The sequence below is a fragment of the Sciurus vulgaris genome (assembly GCF_902686455.1).
Source record: "Sciurus vulgaris genome assembly, chromosome: 8".
NCBI lineage: Eukaryota > Metazoa > Chordata > Mammalia > Rodentia > Sciuridae > Sciurus > Sciurus vulgaris.
This window is the reverse complement of record NC_136468.1, coordinates 47442779-47467865: the sequence shown is the minus strand read 5'-3', so window position 1 is coordinate 47467865 and position 25087 is coordinate 47442779. Positions and strand designations below refer to the sequence as shown.

The 25087-nt window shown below is 39.4% G+C and overlaps 1 protein-coding gene across 5 annotated transcripts in view; it reads left to right on the top strand.

The window, feature by feature from the left end:
• The window catches only part of DYNC1I1 (dynein cytoplasmic 1 intermediate chain 1), a 294747-nt gene that overhangs the window by 246911 nt on the left and 22749 nt on the right, over window positions 1-25087 (top strand). For all 5 annotated transcript variants that reach the window (XM_079152251.1, XM_079152248.1, XM_079152249.1 and 2 more), the window contains one exon: window positions 24543-24683. In XM_079152251.1, the coding sequence (XP_079008377.1) occupies window positions 24543-24683 (141 nt within the window). The remainder of the gene's footprint in view (window positions 1-24542; window positions 24684-25087) is intronic.

Here is a 25087-nt window from a genome sequence, read left to right as displayed (position 1 = left end):
TACTAGAGAATCTCAAATTTTTTAAATGATTAAATAATACCTGATGAGGAAAAAGAGGAAAATTTATTTTGGCTCATGATTTCAGAGGACTCAGTTCATGTCAACTGTCTCCATTGCTCTGTGCCCAAGATGAGGCAGAATGTCACAGCAGAGGAAAGATGCTCAATTTGTGGCAGCCAAGAAGCAGAGAGACAGAGCAAGAGACAAGCCAAGGACAAGATATAGTCCAAGGGCATCCTCCAGCCATGCCCCACCTGCATACAGTTACCACGAAGTGTTTCATTCAAATGATAAATCTGTCAAATGTATTAATCCATGCATGAAGTTACAGCTCTCATAATCAAATCGTTTCACCTCTGAACATTCCTGCATTGCCTAACACATGAGCTTTCCAGGGGACACCTCATATCCAAACTATAACAGTAAAGCATGGAAGACAGAGCGTAGGTCCTCCAGCCGTCCCCATGGAGACCACCCATGAGAGACCATCACGTGTGAGTTCTCACTTCAGCATCATCTATCTCTGTTTCTCTATATCACCAGCTTCCCCTTTGCTCCATCTTATGGAAAACATCTTAATGCAAACACCTACCCTTGACCTTGCTGCCCCTTTCCCAACCTGTTTATCTTCTGCCTTTTCCTATCAAACTGCAGTTTCACCCTTTACAATCTGTCTTTATGCCCATGATCTTCACCAGACCTGCTCCTTCAAAAGTTGCTCTGATCTCCTTCTTGCCTGGTCCAGTGGTCATTCTGCCACTTTGATTTTCTTTGATGATTTTGATGCTTTAATGTCAATCGGTCCCTGGAACATCCTTCTTTAAATGCATCAATAAGGCAGTTTTGAAAGTGCAGTAAAAAGCTGCATTCTTAAGTCTGTCCTTGATGATCCTTTTAAAAATAGAAAATGCATTGCCTGAATAAATTCTGTTGAGTACTAACTCTTACCTTGTACTGTATGTTAGCACATTAAACTTCCCATCCTTCAAAAAGTGCTGGTGTTGATGCTTAGAAATAAAGTATGCACTCTTGACTGGATTAAAACATTCATTATTCCACTCAGCTTCTCTATTTGCTGAGGTTTGGGATAGTTTTCCTGTGCTGTAGTTTAACTTAGTGGCTAGACAAGTTATGAGTCTTGGGATTTTTATCATTACTTCCAATTTGGAACGTTTCAGTGAATTCCAATTAAACATTGGGTTAATATTTATTTTGGTCCTGGTACAACTTTACCAGGATTTAGGTTCCTGATACTGTTCATGTATTTGGCAGGTTATTCCCTTTCTTTAGACTTCAGAGAGCTTATGTTTCTTCTGCTTGCATTAATACTATCTTCTCAATCCTTTTCACATTAGACTTTGGGGCTCTAAATTTTAATTCTTTCATGTTAACTGGTCATATAGCCTGACTTAACCCCTGCATTGGTATTTGACATGAATCTTGGACACCACCTTGGGGTGCTGTCATCCAAGGACTACTCATGATACACATTTGATTGACGGAAATCAGTGACTTCCTCTGAATGTATCTTGACATTCATAATCTGTCCTAGTCATTAACATGCATCTCAATCTTCTAGTCTCTTAACAAAACCATGAATCTAAGAAGGAAATTGTCTAAGTGACTGAAAGATGATGACTTTTCACAAATTAGGAAATCTTCAATCTTCAAGCAATGGCTGTGAAATCAATAAGCAAGTATTACCTATTTCATTTGTACATCTTCTGCCAGAGTTAAAATATAGGATAACTGTCTTAACTAATTGTTTTCCTTCTTAGCTACTAGGAAAGAATGATAATTTGAATCTGTTTTGAATAAAAGAGATTGGAAACAGTTTTTCCCTAAGGAAAAACATTCATTATTTCTTTCTGGATGTATTCATTAAAAATGATTATGAATTATAATAAATGTTTTTAAATGGCCACATTATATATAATACAATGATAAAAATACTTTTGTATCCTGAATCACAGTGATTATGCAATTGAGATAGAACTGACTGCCACTCTTCCCCTGCAGACTGTGAGCTCCTTGAGACTAGGTCTATCTTTTTTTGTTTCCAGTCTCATATGAAGCATAGTGCTTGCCACCTGATAAGCACTTAATAAACCATGGAATTAATACATGAGCAAATAAACCCTGTTTTTAAAAAAAAAAAAAAAGATGTGCATTGCAAGCATACTACAGTAAATGTTTAGTTAACTCAAGCATACTACAGTAAATGTTTAGTTAACTCTGCTTTTGAGAAGTAAAATTCATAGCTACAGTTCAGAAGTATTTTTAAATAGAAAATTAAGCTTTAAATTTTCTATTAGGAAATAGTTAAGAAATTGTAATATTGAGGGAAGAACCTAAGGCAACCATCCGTAGAGTATTCTCCTAGATGAACTCTTCACAGAGATGAGTAGAATTCCAAGTCGATTTTGAGACTGATGTTAAGAACTGGGCAACCAGAATGTGTGGTCCTTACCTGCCACCTGCCATCTATGAGCAGGGGCTGAGGTTCCCCATCACACGTGGCTCAGGGACACCTGCTCCTGGACAGTCACTTCTTGCTGTACTATAGTCCTGTTACACCCCTAGGAAAGCCTGTCTTCTCTAGAGAGAAGAATGGGGCCTTTCTTTTCTCAATCATAATTTGTAAGAGAAACTCCTATCTCACTAAGGTGGTGAAGGGATGTGAGAGAAATGTTCTAAAGAGAACCAGCAACATCCAAGCCGATATTTAAAGTAGGTATTAGTTAAAAGGGAAAAAGGAAAGTTCACACAGAATGATCTCAGTATATAAAACATGGAAGCATGAGATAGTGGACACTCGCTAGCTTGGAGAATTTAGAAAAGTTGCTCTACCTCTGTGTGGTGTAATTTATTCATCTCTGAAGCTGGGATTAAAATAGCACATATTTCGTGGGGTTCTTGCAAAAATTAGATGTGTTAATATAGGTAAAGTTCTGAGAATAGTGTTAAGCACAGAATAAGCATTATGAAAGAAGCAGTAATAATAATTACCATTACTACTACTAGACTTTGTTGTTATTTTTCCCATTGTTACTTGGATGTTAAATGGTTTAGTGGGTGATATGGTTTGGCTCTTGAATGCCCTCCAAAAGACCAGGTGTTAAAGCTTGGTCCCCAGGATGGCACTAGTGGGAGATGATAGAAGCTTGCAGAGGTGGATCCTGGTTGGAGGTCATTAGGTCACTGGAGGTATGCTCCTGAGGGAGATTTTGGGACCCTCACTGGTCTTCTTCCTTTTTTGTTCCCTGGCTTATGATGAAACTGGTTTTGCTCTGGCTGGTTTTGTTCTCACCATTGTGGAATTCCTCACGTCAGACCCAAAGTAATAGGGCTGCCCAATTTGGGACTGGACCCTCCAATGCTGTGAACTACAAGAAACCTTTTCTCCTTTTAAATACATTATCTCCAGTCTTTTGTTATAAAAACGGGAAGTTGATTAACACAATAGGGCTGGAGTAGTAGATACAAGGTGACAGGGAAGGAATATTGCAAGGATGGCTCTGAGGGCAAAATGGACCAGGTGACAAAAGACAGTCTGTGGGGTCATAAAGTTGAGTGCAGACTTTCTTCTGCAGATGACAAGGGTAACTGGTATGGTTTGGATTTGGAATGTCCCCAAAACTCATGTACTTAAAAGACTTGGCTCCCAATGCAGCAATGTCCAGGGGTGAGACTTTTAGGAAAAGAATGGATCATGAGGACTGCAACCTCAGTGGATTAAATTCAATTGATGAATTAATAATTAATGAAATATTGGGAAGCAGGATCTAGGTGGAGGAAGTAAGTTACTGGGAGCATACCCTGGAAGAGTTTATCTTGTCCCTGATCCCTTCTCCTCTCCCTTCCCCTTCTTCCACTTCCCCTTCTCCCACCCTTCCCCAGGCCCTCCTCTCTCCCTCTCCCTCCTTTCCCTCCCCCCCTTTCCTTCCCAGCTGCCAGAAGCCGAGCAACTTTCCTCCACCATGCCTCTCCACCAAGACGTTCTGCCTCACCTCAGGCCCAGAGCAGTGGATTGAGCCAACCATTATGCCAGTGATTTCACGTGACTAAAACCTCTGAAACCATGAGCTAAACTCAAACTTTCCCCCTCCAAGTTGTTTGGGTCAGGTATTTTGATCCCAGTGAAGAAATGCTGACTAGCACAGAGATGACAGATATTAAAGTGGAGCCTCTTGGTCTCTTGGTGGATGGCATGCAGAGGGAGAGTGAGCACTATGGACAGCAGAGTTCAGGCCCCAGTGTTGACCTAATGTTCTATTCTGACAAATGGCTTTTCCAATTACCAACAGTATTTGTGTCCTATATTAACTCTGTGATTCATCCTATAGGTCCATAGATCCTTCATATCTCAGCATTCGTGGGTCTTGTTATTAGTACACTCACAACTCCATCACAGTTAAAGCAACTTGATTGACCAGAGTCAACTTTGGCAACCCTTCTTGAGACTTCCCCTCCAATTTACTACTACCCCTAAATTTTCAGATGAAGTCAGACTGTATTGACAATCATCATCACACTAATAGAAGCTTCATTTACCTGACTGCTTACATCTGACTGGCATCATGCCAGGAATTTCACATAATTTTAAGAATATTTGTACCAGCGTACTGCCGTGTGACCTCATCTTGAATGGTTCATTGCAGAATTTTGTCATCTGATCTTTCTGTTAGTTTTCTGTTTACTTGCATTTACATTGTATCTTCAGTAGAACTTTTCTTTTCATCGACCTAATCTTGTTTTTTTTAGTTTCGGATCCAAATGTGTATTCCCTTCTTCTCCTTGTTCCAACAGAACTTCTGTTGCTAGTTTGTCAAATCTTCACCCAAAGCCCCATCAGTCTTTCCATACCTGTTCCCCCCAAAGTCCTGGCTTCTCAAAAAGAATTATGGCAAGATTAGAAGATAGAGGTAGTTTCATTAGTTTCAGTTCTATAAAGACTGCATTTAAGGAATTTTATTCTTAGTAATCCTAATATTGCTTTACTTGTACAATCTCTATATATTTTGTTAACTTGTTTGGTAATTTAGTATATATTTCTGCATTCTTTTTTTCAGAATAGGATATTGCTTTGCTCATCTTTATCCAGTACCTAATCCGTGCTAGTTTGTTAGTGTTCCACATAATATAGAATGAGTAGAATTATTTCTCCATTAGGAGAAATTACTACTTTATCAACTTGAATTTAATAAATATTGGGAAATTGTTCTCATTTTTCTAGGACTTTGTAAAGAATAAATAAGAGTTTTGTAGTGGAAAAATAAATATAATTAATCTTTGAAAATGCTCCTTTTTCCTTCCAAAGTGGAGTAACCAGTCTTCCCATAAATCCTGGGGAACCAGACCTCAGTGTTTACTACTGGAAGCTCACCAGCTCTGTGGAAGTTTCTGGAAAGGAATGTTGTGGAATTGGCGGTAGAGTGAAATAGCTTTCTCTCCTGTCCCCTGGTTCATTGGCTTGAACTAAGCCCAAGTCAAAAGCAAGAAAAGGTTTCTTAAAGTTTTCAGTTTCCTTCTCACTTAGGGCCTTCCTTAATGATTAAAAACTTGACTTTTAAACCCGAGTTCCCCTTCACCTCTCTGCCAGGCACAGCTGCAGGGCAGGCTGCAGTGGGTCACCACTCTAGGAGGGCTGTGCTTGAGACTTTTGGCTTACCCATCCAAGGAACTTCATTTATGCCTAACTGGCTTAATTTTTTCTCTCCCTGAACTGCCTTCCTTTAACACAAGTCAGCAAATGAGCTGAGTTTTTGCTATTCTTTTGCTATTAGAACCATTTCCTTAATGTAGCATCTATGGATTACCAATATGAAGTGTGTTTGTGTGTTTATGAGTGTGTGGTCTTGTTTCTTCTTGTGATAATATTAATATAGATATACAATACATTAGAACAGCCATGCTTTTCTCTAAGAAATTCCTCCCTTACTCACAACCCTGAAATTCCTCCCTTACTCACAACTTCTATTCATCAGGGAAGTAATTTCTGAAGAACAAAGAATGATTATGTTTTCTTTATCGAGTTTGTGACAAAATTATTAGCAGTTTTTCTGAGGTGGGTCTCTGCCTGTGCTTTCTTCCTACATAGTCCTCTGAGATAATCTTCCTAAAATACACCTTTCATTATGCCATTTCCTCATGCTAAAGCATACAACAGTGGTTCTATTCTGTGGCATTCTCACAGACATTTTTTTAAAAAAAGTTTTTAAGGCAGGAGAAGGAATTCCATGATTTAAAAAAAAAAAAAAAAGCAGAAAGAGTTAAAGTTAACAAGTATCTTCATTAGGGAGGCCTCTATCCTTCAAGAATGAATAATTATGCAGCATGTGGAGATACTCGGCTGACCTGAATGTGGGACTCGGGGCTTCCCCAGTGTGCTGAGAGAACAGTATTCATTGGCACACGGTTCTGGAAACTCTGACTGATAATGGCTGTATTTGCTGTCCTCATCATTTCAAATGCTTCGACCTGTATTCCCTGGTTCTCCACCCTTTGGGGCAACCATCTAACCATTAGCGTTACAAATCCTAACTATAACTTTTCCAATGTGCTCTTTAGTAATAATGTCGAACCAAAAAAAAAATTTTTTTTTTAAATCAGTCAAGACAGAGAACATTTGAACAATATAACTAATGAAATTGAATATAATCTAGAGATAGAGAAGGGAAGAGGGAGAAAGAATTGAACATTCAGAAATAATGTTTAGAGATAGTGATGTGACACAACCTTAAAAGCCATGGAAGAGCTTTCCACAAGCAGGGCCAGCACCACTTGCAATCCTGATTAAATAAGTTTACCACTTAGTTGGGGTTTTTTTGTTTTTGTTTTTGTTTTTAGAAATGGTTTTTACAGGGGCTGGGGTTGTGGCTCAGCGGTAGAGTGCTTGTCTAGCACATGTAAGGCATTTGGCTCGATCCTCAGCATCACATATAAATAAATAAAATAAAGGTATGTGTCCACCTACAAAAAAAATTTTTAAAGAAATGGTTTTTGCATTTTTAATAAATTAAAGTCCATACATGGGAAACAAGATACAAGGGCAACAAGAAAATCTGGTTAAGGCATAGAAATCAGGTCTAAGGAGTACTTTGCAGATCCCCAATGCAATTCCCTAATTTTGCAGAAAAGAAAACTGATATCTAGAGAAGAGTGATTTAGATATTTTTCTAATCCCATCATTTGTGCTGCCTCATGTTGATTGTAACTGGATCAGTTAGAAAACGCTGTGCTAAAAATGTGACAATATTTTGAGTTGTCTATAATTCCAACCGACCATTTAATAGTAGATGCTTGAGTAACCTACCAGATTTCACCAGCTTTAATAGTATTAAACATAAAACTATTCACCAAAGTATGAAAATAAAGCCATTCTTATAGTGACTTTAATCATTGCCCCAAAATTGCAGCATTGGCATATAATATAAATGGCTTTTATTATCTTTATGTGCTACTTGCTTCCCTTTTATCCACTGAGCTATGAGCTCCTTGGGTCTGGTGGTCATATGTCACATTTCATTCATATTTTCCTTACAGCTTTCAGTCAGGGTAGTAATGGGTTTATTTTTTTAATTTGTTTTATTTTATTTGTTCTAATTAGTTGTACATGATAGTAGAATGCATTTATATGTTTTTATAGATCATACATAAATAGTGTATAATCTCTCATTTTTCTGATTATACATATTGCAGGATCACATCAGTCATTCAGTCATACATGTACATGAGGTAATGATACCTGTTTCACTCTACTATCATTCCTTCCCCCAGGCTTCTTGTCTTGTTGACCAATTATATATCAATTAAGTTAGGTTGCTAGCAGTTATATTGCTGATTAACAATAGGATAAACTCTAAGGTTTTATATTTTCTAAAAATTTATTTCAACACAATTACATCCCCATGGACCTGCCAAGACATCTCTGTCCATTCCTCACTGATATTTCTAATTTACTTCACTCTGCACTTACCACCTTTTTCTGCACCATCAGTCTTTACTCCTCTGCCCAACTGAATGTCTCCATGAATGTTCACATATGAACACAGTAGTTATACTGATTGACCTACAATGTTATCACTGCAAAATATGCAAGAATATGTCCATGTAAATTAAATTATGATTCTGCCACAAAGAAAATATCGCCTTCCTGAACAACCCAAGAGAATACTAAATTTGGCCAATTATTCATTTATGAAATCAAAGTTGAAGGAGAACTTAATGTGTTCTTAATCTCATGCCAGAGAGTTTGATAAGGATAGAAATGAGACCTAGTCTCTGGTGCTAACAGGTTCATTATACACGTTTTATTGCTCAAACTTGAGTCAGGATTAGAACTTCTTTAAAAAAAAAAAAAACAGTTCTTGTCAACTTCCAGTATTGACTTATTTCTATTATAATGTAATATAAATACATAGAGACCAAGAACAAAGTATATGCTCCTTGGGTTTATCATTCAATACCTAACTATTTACTAAGTGCTTCCTATGGTCCAGGCACTGGGAATTTCACAGTGACAAGGATACACAAAACTCCTGACATCACAGAACATTCACTAGGGTGGAAAGAAAAAAATAGGGAAAACAAGAAACAAAAACAGTTAATTCTTGTTTTTTGTCACAGTTGTCGTCTGTAAAGTTGCCACAAATGCTGAATTGGCAAATATTGAACTGGCATTTCTAAGGGAAACACAGCATTAGCTTTTTACAAGCCTCTGGTCACATTTTCATCAGCCAATCAGCACATAATCTTGTATGCTTCTGTTGAAAGACACCTTATTTAATATACATTGTTGATTCATTAACATTGAATCCCATCCAATAGTGCATGCTTGAAGCAAGCTTCTCTAACGTGCATTAGACATTTTTTCAGGAGGACACGTCAGGCCTTCTTGTGCTTAGGGACACTAGACAGTGCTTCAGCACTCAGCTTGGAGGCCATTCTAAATGGCAAGATCACCAGCAAGGCAAAAACACCCCAAACACAGCACCAAATAGACCACAAAGAGAGCATTTGTTTACTGAAACATGAAGGCAGAACCCTACATGGAAAACTGGACACTTCAGTAATGAAGTAAGAGTGAATTTAAATCTAACTACATATGACAGACTCCCAGGCAGGGCAGGACAGGGTTTCTAGAAAGAAGTCAGAAAACAGTGGCTGGGGTGGAGGAGAAAGAGACATTCACATGCCTTCTGCAGGTGTTTGAGAGTGGACGGTGGAGTTGCGAGGCTTGGCTGGGATGGCAGGATTGGACAGTCTACAGCAGGGGAGAAAGCTGCACTTTCTCCAGGGGTAGAAAGCAGCGTGAACAAAATCTAGAAGACCAGAGCGGCTTCAGTGTGTGTGGAGAAGACTGTGACGGCAGCCACTGGCAGGAGCAGAGGGTTTTGATTAGGGGAGGAGGGAGCCCTTGGAGTCCCTGGTCCTGCCATTTCAGCACTGCTCTGCCCCAGTGGGATCAGATGGTAGTATTCAAAGCCCCGGCCTGTCTTGTTACAGTGCTGGCGTGGGATTTGTGGCGTGGAGACACTTTCTCAATGTAGCTATTTGTACTGAGCCTGTCACTAGCTCAGCAGGAGGTAAAAATTACTTGACAGTCTCCCCTGGCTCTCACCCATCCAGAGCGTGAGAGCAAGTGGGGGGTGTCCAAGTGGGTGGGCGCTGGATGAGCGAGTCCTGAGGAACTGGAACTTTGGGTGAAGGAGAATGAAGGGCATTGGGAATGTCACCCACAACTGGGGGGCACCAGTGCCAGGCAAGCAGGCCCCACACTGGAGTCCTCACCCACCCCCATCGTCCCTATATTTAGCTCTTCACTTCCAAATTGCTTGATTGGGTATGAAAAGACAATCTCCTCTTTCTTCTCTTTATCTCTTTCTCACACACACATACACATTCCCCACATTATCAAACCTCACTTTGGAATTTAAAATCTCAGCTGATAACCCTTATCAGAATTTTTCTTAAAAAATAACTATATTTTAGTGCAGTTTACTGGTTCCCTATTAATTCGCCATATGCAGTACACTCATTTAAACCCATTTGACTTCTTGAGGCAGGCTGATAACATTTTGGATTTCATTTTTGTTTGTCCTACAAGAGTCTTGAGTTGTGGCCAAAAACCCAGGCCCTGGATGAATGTGCTTTAGACCTCACTTTTTGTCACGAGGCCAAGTGGACTTGGGAGAGAGGGTGGAGCTGTCTGTTGAGACATGATTTTTAGTTTGCCCTTTGCCTCTGGAGCCAGAGCCCTGGCCTCTATCCAGCTGCACGAAGAGAAGATTATGGTATTTTCTAGGTAATTTTAAGGAGCACAAACCCAAAGTAAAGTCAGGTGGTTTGAAGCCTGCTCTGAATTTTTCATGTTAAGGATTTGTCATGATTTGGGTTTTCGGCAGAGCTGTACTTTAAATGCTGAAGGGAGCTGTATTCTTCTGAAGACAGGCATGTTTTGGTTATTTGCTAATGACCTCTGGTTTTGCTTATGGGGAATTTTGTTAACAAATGGAAATGTAGCAAAATAAAACATTCTCTTTTCTTTCGTACAATTTTTTCTTCTCTTTTAAACAATGGGAACCATTGCAGTAAACTGTCACAACCAGGCTATAGATATTGGTGATTGTAGCATCATTAATACTGTGTAAAAATAAATTAGTCACTTTGGCAATCAAATACATTCTTCTGATCTCTTGTCGGTGCTTTTAAACAGCCTTCTCCTTGCTGTTTGATAGATCCTATTGTTACAAAAAGAGAACCCGTAGAAATGTATTCAAAAATTCTTTGAAATTTTTCCAACTTCAGGAACCTATTCAGCAGTAATTAGCCTCTAAGGCGGCTGATAAGGAGCTCGGCAGGGGGCTGCTCCTGAGTTTGGAAGTTAACCCGCATGCACTCCAAGGAGAGGGTGTCAGTTTTGGGACCTGTGCCAGTTCTGCCTCCCCAACCCTGCCTGTTTGCTTGCCTTTTCCCACCCTCTCTCCTAAGCCCCCTTCACCCTCTGATGTCTTTTTCTAAAAGAAAGAGAACTTAAGACTGAGTAGCAGAGGGTAACTAAATTAAACCAAAATAAACTCTAAATGCAAGTACAGAAAACTTCCGTTTCAGGATGAAATAAGTCTACAGCCAAGCAAGCGTGACGGACTGAACAGAATCGTCAGTTCTGGTTCAAGGTTAGCTGGAACCCTGGGCTAGTTCAACCTACTTGTATTGCGATAGCATCAGCTACTGCAAAGTGTTCTGCTCTCCATCCTTCCTTGTCCGTCCCACTTGTGGCAAGATTCTCTCTTGGGACTATAGGTATTATTTAAAGCTTAGTTGCATAAAAGGCTCTGCCATCTCCAGAAAACAGAATGTATTTTTATTCAATGAAGGTAACCTGTCCCTTTTGAAGGAAGGCACAACAGAGCTAGTGGTACAGGTGCCATCACTAATGGCAGATGAGGTATGTTCAGAAAGGAGAGAAGTAGCTATTTAAGAAACAGCATTTGTTTGGTTTTTTGTTTTTTGGTGCTGGGGATTGAACCCAGGGCCTTGTGCATGTGAGGCAAGCACTCTACCAACTGAGCTACATCCCCAGTCCCAAGAAACAGCATTTGAATCCCAGTGACTCAGGAGGCTGAGGCAGGAGGATGGTGAGTTCAAAGCCAGCCTCAGCAAAAGCGGGGTGCTAAGCAACTCAGTGAGACCCTGTCTCTAAATAAAATACAAAAATAGGGTTGAGAATGTGGCTCAGTGGTTGAGTGCCCCTGAGTTCAATCCCTGGTACCAAGAGAAGAGGAGAGGAGAGGAGAGGAAAGGAGAGGAGAGGAGAGGAGAGGAGAGGAGAGGAGAGGAGAGGAGAGGAGAGGAGAGGAGAGGAGAAGGAAGGAAGGAAAGGGAGGGATGGAGGAAGGAAGGAAAGGGAGGGATGGAGGAAGGAAGGAAAGGGAGGGATGGAGGAAGGAAGGAAGGAAGGAAGGAAGGAAGGAAGGAAGGAAGGAAGGAAGGAAGGAAGGAAGGAAGGAAGGAAGGAAGGAAGGAGGGAGGGAGGAAGGGTGAGTATCTGTCCTACACTCTCAGGAGCTGTTCCATAAACATGTGGGTATACCTCAGAGGCCAACAGAAAAAAAGAATCTCCTACTTTTCTCCTTTAAGAGTTGTGTGAGTTTGAACCAAGTTCTACTGGGGGAGTGATTTAAACAGCAGAGGTTTATTGTCTCACAGTTCTGGAGACTGGAAGTCTGAGGTCAAGGTGTCCGCAGAGCTGGTTTTCTTCTGAGGTCTTTCTCCTAGGCTTGAAAATGGTTATCTTTTCCCTGTGTCTTCCAATGCGAAGCCTCTGTGTGATCTCTTCTCATAAGAACACTAGTCACACTGGATGACAGCCCACCCATAAGACTTCATTTAAACTTCATTACATCTCTAAAGGTCTCATCTCCAAACACACTAGTTGCATATAAAGTGCTAGGCAAAGGACTTCAATGTACGGATTTTGCAGGGACACAATTCTGTCCATAAGAAGAGCTAAGTCTTCTTCATTATCTCAGTTGACCTTTGCTTGCAGACATGACCTTCCCATGAAATCTTTTACAACCATCACCCCAAATCCTAGCCCCGGAAATGCTCTAGTGTCTCCAAGGCTTACTCCCAGGTGTAGCAAACCTTGAAGGACCCACAGATATTAAGGGGAAGTACAGTGGATGCACTGTGGTTGGTGTGAGAGATGACGCTGCTGATGCTCAACTTAAACACCATGTCAGCATGGTCCCCTTACTAACTGGGGCAGGGTGTCAAGCTGGAGTGAGGAGCTGATTTGGGTGCAGGCTTCTTTAGAGATGATGCACAGTTCTCCTGTTTCCTGGTATCATTGTTCTTCCTTTGGCAAATAAACACATGAGAATATTCTTGGATAGCTATGTTATCCCTTTCTCTCTCTCTTTCTCTCTCTCTCTCTTTCTCTCTCTCTCTCTCTCTCTCTCTCTCTCTCTCTCTCTCTCTCTCTCTCTCTCTCTCTCTTTCATACACACACACACACACACACACACACACTTGTTAAAGGTACATGTTACAAAGACTTTTCAGGTAGATACTGGTAGTTTAAGTTGAAGGAAAGTTCAGTTTTTAATGAGATAAAATTTATCGGACATTTAATTACTATTGTTTTGTTCCTGAGGTACAAAGAAAATTCCTGCCTTGATTTCCTATTGTCCAATTCATGGGCAGCTATCTTTTTATTACTATTTTTAATATAACTTTTCTGATCAATAACAGTTTTCTGAAATGCAAAGTGAATTTGACAAAAATTACACTGTGTGCATATATAAATATACCACAGTGAATTTCATCTTTATGTAGGTATGTAGAGTAAAATTAAAAATATATAAATCAGTGGAAGGTAGACCAGTAGAAGAAGAAAATAGGGGAAGGGATTGGGGAAAGGAAAGGGAGGTTACTGGGGACTGGAATGGAGTAAATGAAACTCCATGCATGTATAATTATGTCAATATGAACCCACCTATTTGTGTTCAACTATAATAAAACCAATAAAAGCAAAAGTAAAAGTCCTCTGATTCTGGTTTCTTCCCCAGAGTGTATAAATATATTGTAATCTTCACCATTATTGTACAGCAACTGTGATCTTCATCAGAATCTAGGTATCAAGGTGCCAGTAGGCGGTACAGCGAACCTTAAAGGACTCATAGATGTAGAGGGGAAAGTACAGTAAATGTACCAAAGTAGCTTGCAGTGACCTAAGGAGGAAACTGAATCAAAAATTCATCAGGGAAAGTTCAGCCCTGGAGAGTCTAAGAATGAATTGTAAGGCCAGAGAATCAGAGGAAGGTGCTAGGGTCTATTCAGAGGTGTCAGGCAGAAATGGAACTGGATGCAGAGGCCTCCTGATTTATCAGTGACTTTGAATACATCTGTCTGCCTTCTGTTTGCCAGGCTGTGTGTTAAGCACTTGAGATATGAATCCATGTAAGAAATGGTTCAAAAGATCAAGGTTGTTACATCCGAACAGAGAGAGGCTGGTTTAAGGGAGAGAAAAAAAAAAAAGAAGAGCTTACCTTCAGGACCCTCTTAGAGATCAGTGGTTGGTGATTTGATGGTTTGGCCTCAAGTATCACAGGCATGTCCTGACACTCAGGTTAGCTTGCTAAACCACTGAAGAACCAATGGGCATCCACGCCAGCCACTGCCACACCTTCCAACTTCTCGATCAACCCTATTATTCTTTCAACACTTCTCTCTCGAAGATCATCATGAACCCCAAATTGATAAATGCAAGGTCTTCATTTCTGCCCTCATCTTATATAATCCTGACCACTACTTCTTCTTGCAGCTTTCTCCATCTCAGGTCGTGTTCGCCTGGTTTACCTAGGTATCTCCGTTGGTTCTTTCCCATTCACTCTCTTGGTCCATTTCTCAATGTTTCCAGATTTCCACTACTAGCCTTCTTTTACTTCTTCCTGACACTTTCCTCTCCCTCAACACTTCCTATAAATGTTTCTGTAGCATGAACTTCAAGCCTGACCTTTCTTTCAATTCCAGACCTGAATTTCTATTGTCAGCTTAACCTGAGTGTCACTTACGGAGATTTAAATACACTATGTTTAAAATACAAATCAGATCTTACTCCCTACTCTATTTCTTCTATTTTCCACTCAATTAATGTTATTCATCATTCACTTGTCCACACGAGAAAATCTGAAAACACCCTCATGAAAATTATAAACATCTCTGAATCTTTTTAGCACACAGCACATTTACCTATGAGTATTTATAAATTAGTAGCTTATGCATCAAAAAGTCTTAATATACTAAAGATCTTTCCTAACATGCCCCTACTACTATTTTTGAATTATTATTTTATCCCTTAGGACAAATCTCCTGAGGCTGTCCCCATCTCTCATGCTGAGGTACCTAGCAAGTGTTTGCATGTTTTGCATTCCTCTTCTTCATTGTCTTCATTTCCATCTATCAAAGTCTCTGCATCTTTCAAGGCAGATCTCCTCACCTGTCCTAGTAATACCTTCTTTGACCACATCAGACCATGGTAACCACCAGCATGCCACCACCTCCTTCAATCTTTGAATTCTCTGGCACCTAACAGCTGTACCACAGAATTTAGCACCTGGCTACACACTTGTTCTCTTTCTTTGATATAAACAAGACAGAGCCAGTTTACATTTCAGGGGTTCATAGACAAGGTAAATTCCTCTCTGAGTTTTCCCAGGAATGTGTCTTTGAGGAGGAATTTATATTCTTTCTTCCTTCAGGCAGTGAAATCTTTGCCCCTCCTTGTAATGTGGTGCGTTTTCCTTTTTGTCTTAGTTATCAGGAAATTCAGAGCTTCTTTAGTACCAAATTGTAATAAGCAGCTTATCTCAGGATCCTGGGAATAGCTATCTGGTCTACCTGTCTTCTTTAGCACTCTCTGTTGTAATTTTGTACTACATGTAACTTGGAAGGTGCTATAAATCCTTTTGGAACAAAGTGAGAAAGTAGATTCCAAATAAGCACTTTTCTTCTCTTATTATTTCAGAATTCTCATTTTCTTACCTGGAGTGCTTGAGAACAGAGTCAGATCTTGTATCCCTATCAATTGCCCAAAGTAGAAAGCAAGTGTTAGTTCCTTAACAAATCACTGTTGATGGATTAATGCTCTTGGGTATCCTACCTGAAATATGTGCTTTGTTAAGGGAAGTTAGGTTATCTTAAACTGAGGTGGAACCATCACTTAAACGGACATGATTCTAATGAAGGGCCCTTATCATACCCATTTCTGCTAGCATTTCATTAAATATTTAATATATCAGCAGAAAAACACAATACAAACCAAAAGTCAAAGATTTAGCTATTACAGTGTCTAAGCATAATACTTAAGACAGGGAAGAAGATTAACAAAATCAATAGTTACCACCAGCAACACTTAACTAGATAACAGAGAGTACTCTCCCCATAATCCCAAAGCCCTGCTGGCTGCCCCTCTGACACACACACAATATTCAAGTGGCGTTTGGTCTACCTTTTACCCCTTATCCCCATATTTACTCCCTCTGCCCTCCTTTTCTAACATAAGATGGAAAACATTAAAATTGGCTTTCAATAAAACTACCTGTCCTAGCCATCAAATTCTTCCTGCCCACCAATCTTTTTTCTTTTTATTATTATTTCTTTTTTAAGCTCACCCATGGAGAATACTTTAACTTTGAAAGAAACCACAAGAATGTAATCATAGAGTCACCTCCAGACGTGGCCTGTGTTCATACTTATGTCCTTTTACCTCCACCTCCACCCATTGCCCCTCCTAAATATTCACCCACCAACACACACCTATAGCTGTTCAATATTTATGCAGGTGTGTGAATAATTCATATAAGTACAAATACTTTGGAGACTCAGAATTCACCCAGCTGATTGGGCTTTCCCATTGTGCAAGAAGTAAGGACTTGGTGAATCCTTTCTTTGCTCTTTTAACCTGCATGAAAATGTTTGCCTTTGTATTTTAATGACATACTACAGAGTTGTTTTCCCCAGGGTTCTAATTTTAAGCAGTAGTGGAGGGAGGGAAAGGAGGAAGGGAGGGAGGGATGAAGGGAGAGAAGGACAGAGAGAGAGAGAGAAAGAGAGAATATATGAGAAGGAATGAGTGCAACAAGCTCACTATCTATGAGATTTAAAAATAACCCCACCCTCCTTCTTCCCTGCTGTAACCTGTATTTTATGCCTTGTGTTGGAAGATAAATTAAAATTCATCTTTACCCCAAAGTAGCTCTGGATCAAACCAACGTAGATCCATCTTGACCACCCTTCTGTGACCATTTAATTCTGCAAATTGTCTAGGACACAAAATGATTCTAGAGCACTACTTTCCAGTGGCCACATCTAATGCTGTAAGTCACCTCACCCCCTATTTAGCTCATGTTTACTTCTTGAATAGAAATTAAATTTGATTTGACTTAAGTTAAACAGAACAAGGTAAGCAAATCTGTTGCAAAGCAGAAAGCCTATCAGCTAATACTCTGCATTTGAATACAATATTCCAACTCCTGCTATTTGGCGTTCTCCATGCTGGTTCTCACCACCATTAAAATACAGTATTAGCTGTACTAATATTAGACATAGTATAAAAGATGTTGCATTTAACACCAGAAAACACAAGAATGCCAAGCTACCAAAAATTTGCCTTGACTTCATGTGTGTGCATGCACACACACGCACAATTTGTCTCAATTTTATATTTACTTGATAGTGAGATTATTAATGTCAGATTAGCTCTGGGCACTGTGAATATTAATTTTAGAAATTGGTATTTTAGAAATAAGTATGAAGGGGAATAAAAGTGTAATCTATGGATCTGGATTTGTAATTTGATATTTTAAATTTTTCTTTAAGAATTGTATGTACAGTTTTAACATTTTATTTCAATCTGTGAGTTTGTAAACACAAATGCTAGAGTGAAGATTTTAGTTTAGTAATTTAAAGATTATCTGGGCATGGTGGCATGCACTTAAAAATCCAGTCAGGAGATCTCAAGTTTGAGGACAGCCTGTCAGAAATAGAAGGAGGAGGAGGAGAAGGAGGAGCAGGAGGAAGAGGAAGAGGAGGGAAAGGAGGAGGAGGAGGGAGAGAAAAATTTAAGAATTGGCAGTTTAAATATTTTAAAATATTTAAGTGGTAATGTTTGGCTATTTTACCTACCCACTAGTAAAATGCAGTTGTAAAATTTGATATTAAATAAGTAAAAAGCAAACAAAACTAGGACCTGCAAACACCCCTTGCTAGTCTTTCTAAAATTTTCAAGGCTTCAAGGCCTGGATACAACTACTACATGTCTAGCTGCTTATCTAGGTCCAGTCCATTCCCACCTCTCCACAGCCCCTTTTCCTTACTATCAACATCCACCTCTTCCTTCCAGCCTCCGAGTAGTCTTTATTTGCCTGACCATTATGGATGTTTGGGGTGTTCTTTGTCTAACTGATAGGATGTTGGATATGACCATACAGCCATGGTAGGAACAGAGTTGGGGTAGATGTAACCCAGGAAGGGTCCTTTTGAATTTGCTTGCCTCCTTCTATTGCCTGTGATCTTTCCAAGAGAGAACAGCAATCCAGAAAGAGATCATCAGTTAAGAGAACAGCCCTCTCAATTGCAGGACGCAGCCAACACAGCTGACCTAGGTTTGGGAAACATAAGGAACAGTTTTCCGCCCTGCCTCAACTCAAACAAGCAAGGAGGCCGAATAGAGCAAAAAAAAAAACCCCAGTGGTTAAGATGAAGACAAGAGGCAGTTGGAAAGCACATTCCCCACTGGCTCTTAAAATGCCAGTTTTAAAGGAGAACCTTTAGGTGGAGCTAATATTCATAAAAATGCATGCCAGAATGGGAAATATTCCTTTTATGAATTAAGCAAAGCTTGTAGCTTTTTCCATGGCTTTAAACACTCAAATACTAGTCAAAACCTGTGAATATGTACACATTCTTTTATATGGATAATTAGCCTCTTTATTGGAGGCGCCTCCTGGATTAGGAGGATTCTTCCATGCAAATAAGCTGTAGAGGAAGGCAGTATAACAAAGAATACCTTTCATGTGGCTTCAGGTCTTATTCAGTAAAACTTCCACATTTAGAGAGAGAGAAATGCCAAATTCCTAGATTTCCATAACCTTCTTTCCAATTGTTTTAAGTTAACTAATTCAAAGTAAAGTCCTCACAGACTTTCTGTTAATATACATGAACAACAAATAGACCCACTCTTCCAATACTGTTGAGAATAGACTGACCAAAGAGCAGATGTCTGATTTTGGAAATTGTGACTGTGATAGAAATCATGTGAGTATCATATGTATTGTTTGAATAATAATCAACTGAATTTAAGATAAATATAGGCTACTTGGTGCATTAGAAGAATATCAAATTAAGTTGCACATAAAGTTTTCCAGTGATAGTACCAAATTTGCAACACCTCTCTCTCTTGGGCCAAGAGAGTTGGTTTTTTGGTTTGGTTTGTGAGTTTGGGTTGACTTGTTTGTTTAACCACTTTATTTTTATGGTAGAGGGATCCATTTTTGTGTGAGCCTGAAGTTTTGGGGTCCTTTGGTGGTTTTTTTTAAAAGTGATATTGTGGTCTCACATTTTAATGTTTCCTGGAAGAACTGGCTGGCTATTTATTTTAATTACTTCACAGGAACCCACATGACAATTTCTGAGGGGCATTTTCATATTACTCATTGTTTATTGTTTTGGTCATCTTTTTTTCCCAACAGGATATAGTTTTCAAGGTAAGATTCCATTGGTTTTCCTTAAAGTTCAGAAATCAGATTTAAACTTTTTAGTTTTCTTCTCTATCCCCCACCTATCTACACAGTACCCTCTACCATACTATCCTTCACCCCTCCCAAAAAAATGTTCATGATTTGGATAAATATTTCCACTAAATCTGCTTTGAAAGCATTTAGAAACAAATGCAATCTCAAGAACCACAATGTTTGAGGGTATTAGAAAATATTTTAACATAAATCTTCCAATTCACCAGCCTCCCAAATACTATGTCCAAAGGGATGCCTGAAGGTGCCTGAGAAGAGGAAAATAAATAACATGGAGGAAAATAACTATTATGTTCTCTAGATGTGACTTTGGCACACATCCGACGTCAGAAATAGAGTCGCCTCTTCAGAAATCATTTTAGAGTTAACTGACTGGGAAAATATGTAGGTCTTTTCATTTTCACAATGAAGAGACTTTATACTCATAAAATCAAAGCTCAATTCTCAAGACCAAGCCTTTATTGTCAAACATTAATAGATGTTTTAAAGTTTCATTTTTTAAACAGATTTCACTACCTGCCTAAAGTAAATTTAGCATGCCTTATTCCTTCTCCATTTGATCGAGGGGGGGGGAGGTCTGTTCCTGTGTTCATAATTCCAAAATTTTCATAATGTCATACACTGATACACTTCCATATTATTATTTTAATGAAATACAAATTAAAAGTCACTGAAGTTGCTATATGTTTAGTGGGAATCATAATATGAATTCCAAAAAACATCAAGGAAGATAGATTTAATTATAATCTGTGCCTTTGAAGGGCATTTTAGGGGGAAAAAAATCTTTCACATACTTAATTCCATTCTCTCTTTGCTGCAAGAGTGATAAAAAAATAATATAAACAATCACAGAATCATAAGGCTAATGGGTTAATAACTCCAGCTTTGCTATGAAAGCCAGGATCCAAGGATTTTTAAGCGAAGTTTCCTAAGAGCTATAGTTTTTCTATAGTTTCCCATTACCTTTGCGTCTGATGCAGCCTTTTTAACTGCATCTTTCAGAGAATGTAAATTATAGCCCCTCACCCAAAGTCACCCAGATATTCAATGAACTGGGGACAGGTCTTTGCCTTCTAGCTCATTTTTTTTCTACTCTCCACAGCTCGACTTGCTGTTGATCTCTGCAGGCAGAAGGGCCACTCCCAGCCCATTTCTAGCTTTTAGGTGAAAAGATCTCTGTTCCTCTCACAAGGTGCTACAGACGCTTGCAAACATGTGGGTAACATCCTCAGGATCATTAATAACAGGAAATAAACATTCTGACTGCAGTGTTTTTTCAACTGCTTCTCCGAGTTACATAGTGTGTACTTAGTAAATATTGGTTGAGTTGAAACGGGGAGTAAAAAGTAGAGGTAACAGAGATCCTGATTTTTCTGCGAGGACTGAAGACCATGTAGAAGGATCTTTTGGGTTCAGTGAGTAGAAGATGTGCTTAGCCAAGAGAAAACCTGAGAACCAAATCTGACTCCACTGCTTAACAACCTCCGTGGCCTTGGGAAAGTTACTAACTTTCCTGAACTATAATTTTCTTTTCTGTAAATACCATCTACCTTACAGAGATTTTATGCGGATTAAATTAGACAATGTGTGCACAGTCGGCCGCACTGCACATACCCTTCCCGGCCCCTCGTCTGTCCAGGAGGTGACTGGTAGCCTGCTTCCCCTCTTTGTTTCAAAGTCAGAGAATTAAAATCAAGTTGTGCTGTGTCGAAATACTGTAGCATTTTTGGCACAGTCCTGGAGACTTGAATGAAACACAGGGTGTCACGGCTTTATTTCACTGGCAAGTGCCACACGTGCAACCGGTGGTGAGCGGTGAGGTTTTCCTTTTTTCTTTGACACTTCACTGATGCTAAATGTGGCATCAGCAAAGGAAACCCCCAGGTGAAGGGGGTTATGTCTGGTGAAATTTGATCGTTTTGGAAAACGTTTTCTACAGTAACATGCTGTGGAACAATATTTAGTTAACTAAATAGTCTTGAGTATTTTGTAGAGTAAATATTTAAAATCATGATGCTTCTGTGGCTTATGTATACAAATGATATTATAGACTTTTCCCTTGAAATCATTGATCAAATTTGTGCTTATCCTCTCCACCTTTTCAAAACTTGTAATATTCTAAAGTCCTAGTCATGGACTAGGAAATCGTAATAAGTGTGTGGAACCAGAAATTTATGTTCTGCAAATTCACAAACCCAATTTTTAGGATCTGATGCTTTTGACGTCTATTATAAAAATGTTAGGATTTCATGATATACATGTTTACTATAAATTTTTTTACATTAAGTATTTGAGATAGATTTTTAATCTGAATATCCTTTGAGCACAAATAAATTAGAATTACAAAATCTCTTTTTATTGTGCAGAGTACATTAATATTCAAAATAACACTATTGTAAAATAACATTTGCCTACGCAAATGTTGTTAATGCATATGCTAGACTAGTAGTTTATCAACTACTTGGTACACTGATAATGAGGTCAATCAATCCTGATCAAGACTTTCCCAGCCAGTGATTTTATCAAGGTTAAACAGAACCTTGGAAAATATAAGCCATCCTCCCTGCTCCCAAACAGGAACATACTTTAGCTTAGAATTATTTGCACAGTGCCTTTTATAATAGAAGGTTCATCTTGGGGGCGAAGGGTGGTAAGGAAGTTGGAGAAAGGCAGGAGAATAATAACATTTCAATCAATACTATTAACATAAGAAGACTGAGTTTTGGCAACATGAACAATTGCAATTATTTCCAAATGTTTAAAAAGTGAACCTCCCCAACACCACACACACACACACACACACACACAAAAGAATAAATAAAAAGTTAAGTCTCCAGGATACATTACAATTTTGACTAAATGTCTCAGAAAAGAAACTACTAAAAGAAAAAAAAGAAAGAACAGTAGAGATTAACGGGATAATTTACTAAGGTAATTAACCCATCAAATAGTATCAGCTCCTTAGAAAATGACTGTTTAAAACTGATGATCTTTTATATGATCAAAATAAAGGTGGCAAATGTTATGTATTTATTATATGTCCATTTGTGTATCCATAACTAGACTTCTAGCTATCCTCAAATGTACATTGGCTGGGTTAATGAAAGAGTATTCTTTTTAAAATGTGCATAAGTCTTTGCCACCCTTTGAATTTAAGAAAAATAAGTTGTGATCCTTAATAAAGAGTGGCTGACTGGCCATAAAATCAAGAATTTGCAGTGGTAATAATCTCCTACTATGAGTTAGAATTCAATAATCACAAATGACCACTGAAGAACCAGCTACTCTACACTGCTTCTAAAAAATATATAAATAGGGAAAAATGGTACAATCATGCTATTTTCAGCAACCATTGAATATTCAGACTTTCTGGAAAGAGCAGTTTGAATCACCTTGTCCAAAAAGTGAGAGACAGAAAGAAACTACATAAGTAGCCAATAAGCAAATAATTTTGGCTTCAAATTCCAATGCAAAGATGGTTTATAAGACATATTTTAGAAAAGAGACTTATAAAATACAAAACTATAAGGCTCATGTCCAGTTAATTCTTTTTGATATCTCAATGTCATATATTCTTTTTCAAATCACACCCCCAAAAAGACACTTTTAGAATTAAAACAGGATATCATTCTCTCCCACTCCTTCCCTATCCTTCTCTTCTCTTCTCTTCTTCTCTTCTTTTCTCTTCTCTCTCACACACATGCATACACATACACACAGTGACTCATCTAACATCTATGTTGCTTCAGTGTTGCTTCAAAGCAGTGATTTTTTAATGTCAAAGCAATATAAATAATGGAAAAATAAATCATGTATAACTGCTGTCTCAGAAAGTTTTTGCATTATGCTTAAAGAACTTTTATTTATTTTTTTTGCACTGATTTTTTGCACAATTTCAGCACACAAATTTTGGTACACTTTATGTTCACAAAACAGTACACTTTGGGAGTTTGCTCTGATATGGAATTGATTTCCTACGGGTAACATTCTTTGAGCCTCCAATGCAGAAAGGATTCAATTGTTATATTGTATGTTGTCTTCTCTTGAGCCTGTTACTCTGGCCTGTATAGGCATTCAGTAGAACCCATGAAGAGAGTACAGACAGCTGACTGGATGAAGAAGACAGTGGGGAAAAAAAAACTCCCATTGTTTAGATTTCTGTCAGAGGATATAAGAATATTTAATTTCTTTTATCTCTGGGGCTTTCATTATCATTTAAATTTCATTTTACATTAATTGATCAGGGATTAGTAAAGCCATTATGCAGAAATTAGAATAAGACAAGCCAGATGGAATGAATAATTCATAAAGTCCAATTACGTTTTATTTCTGGTGTACTTTCAAACTTGCCTCTGACTTCTGTGCTATTTTGATGTGACAATATTCACTGGAAATCAAGAGTGCCATTTTAATTTATTGTATCCCTCTGGAGTGGAGGCATTTGTATGCAATGGGAGTATGTTAACGCATTTCTCCTCAGAACACCAATTTTAGGGTTCTTGGAAAGACAGATCTAGAAAAGATGGCTCATTTTTCCATAGAATTTAGGGGTACTACAATGAGCCTCCCCAGTCCACCTGATTTGGGCGAGCTACTCCAAGACAGAGAGACTAAGGTTTTGGGGCTGCGAAATTTTCACCTTCTAGAAGAGATATAGCCCCTTTTAAAATATCTGTCCCCATCCCCCGCCGCCAAGGAACCGTTTAAAATACGAATTTGGCCTGGAGTTGGACTGGAAGCCGCCGCAGACGGTGCAGCTGCAGGCGGCGACCACGAGGTGGCAGGCGTTGCCTTCGATGCAGAGGGCTCGGGCGCCGGGACCGCCGAGGCTCCGGAGCTTCCTCGCGGGTCTGATCCCGGCCGACCAGACCACTATTGGGTTCAAGCTCCGAGCGACTCGAAAAGCGTTGCCCGGCAAGAATTCCGAGCTAATGGCAGCCCCGTCCACCTGTCTGGAATGTCTCTTACAAACTGTGTCTGAAACCGCCTCCCTCCGCCCGTCCCGTCCCCCGGCCCCTTCAGCGTCCCCCCCGCCCGCCCCCCGGTATTTATTTATGCCACTGGACAGTTCTAGTCACATTAAAGCTCCGGTTCACCTTCTCGAGGACTTTCATCTCGGGAAGTTTTATGACACTTTGTGAATGTGCAAAGTTTTTAATTAGGCTCCCTAGACAGCCCGAGGCAGCAGCAGCGCCACAAAGTCTTCACGGTCTCTCTGCTTTACAGCACAACAAGCCGCTCTACTCCTTTGAAGACAATGCAGACTATGTGTACGATGTCATGTGGTCCCCCGTGCATCCCGCGCTCTTTGCCTGCGTGGACGGGATGGGGCGCTTGGACCTTTGGAACCTCAACAATGACACCGAGGTGAGCGGCGGCGCAGGCGCCCGGGCCCGAGGGCTGGGAGGGGGGCGCCGGCGGCCACTCGCAGTCTCTGCTTCTTCTTCCAAACGGCCTTTTTTGGACAGACCCTCCAATTGCAGGAGGGCTGCCGGCCCCCTATTCTTGACTACCCTGAAGGGAATTGGCAGATGCATTGGCCAAAAGTCACTTTGATTTCATTTCGACTCTAAACTGGCAGATCCTGGACCATTAACTACCCTTTTTTTGCAAAGAGCAAAACTATATGTGTTTACGCCTTTCCCGATGGGAAGGGACACACAGGATTTTTCAGAGCAGTGTTGAAATAACTTTATTGGCAAACACTTGGAAAAGTCAGCTTTGTGGACGCTGATTTTAAGATTGAGCTTTTAAAGGGGGCTTTTTTGTCC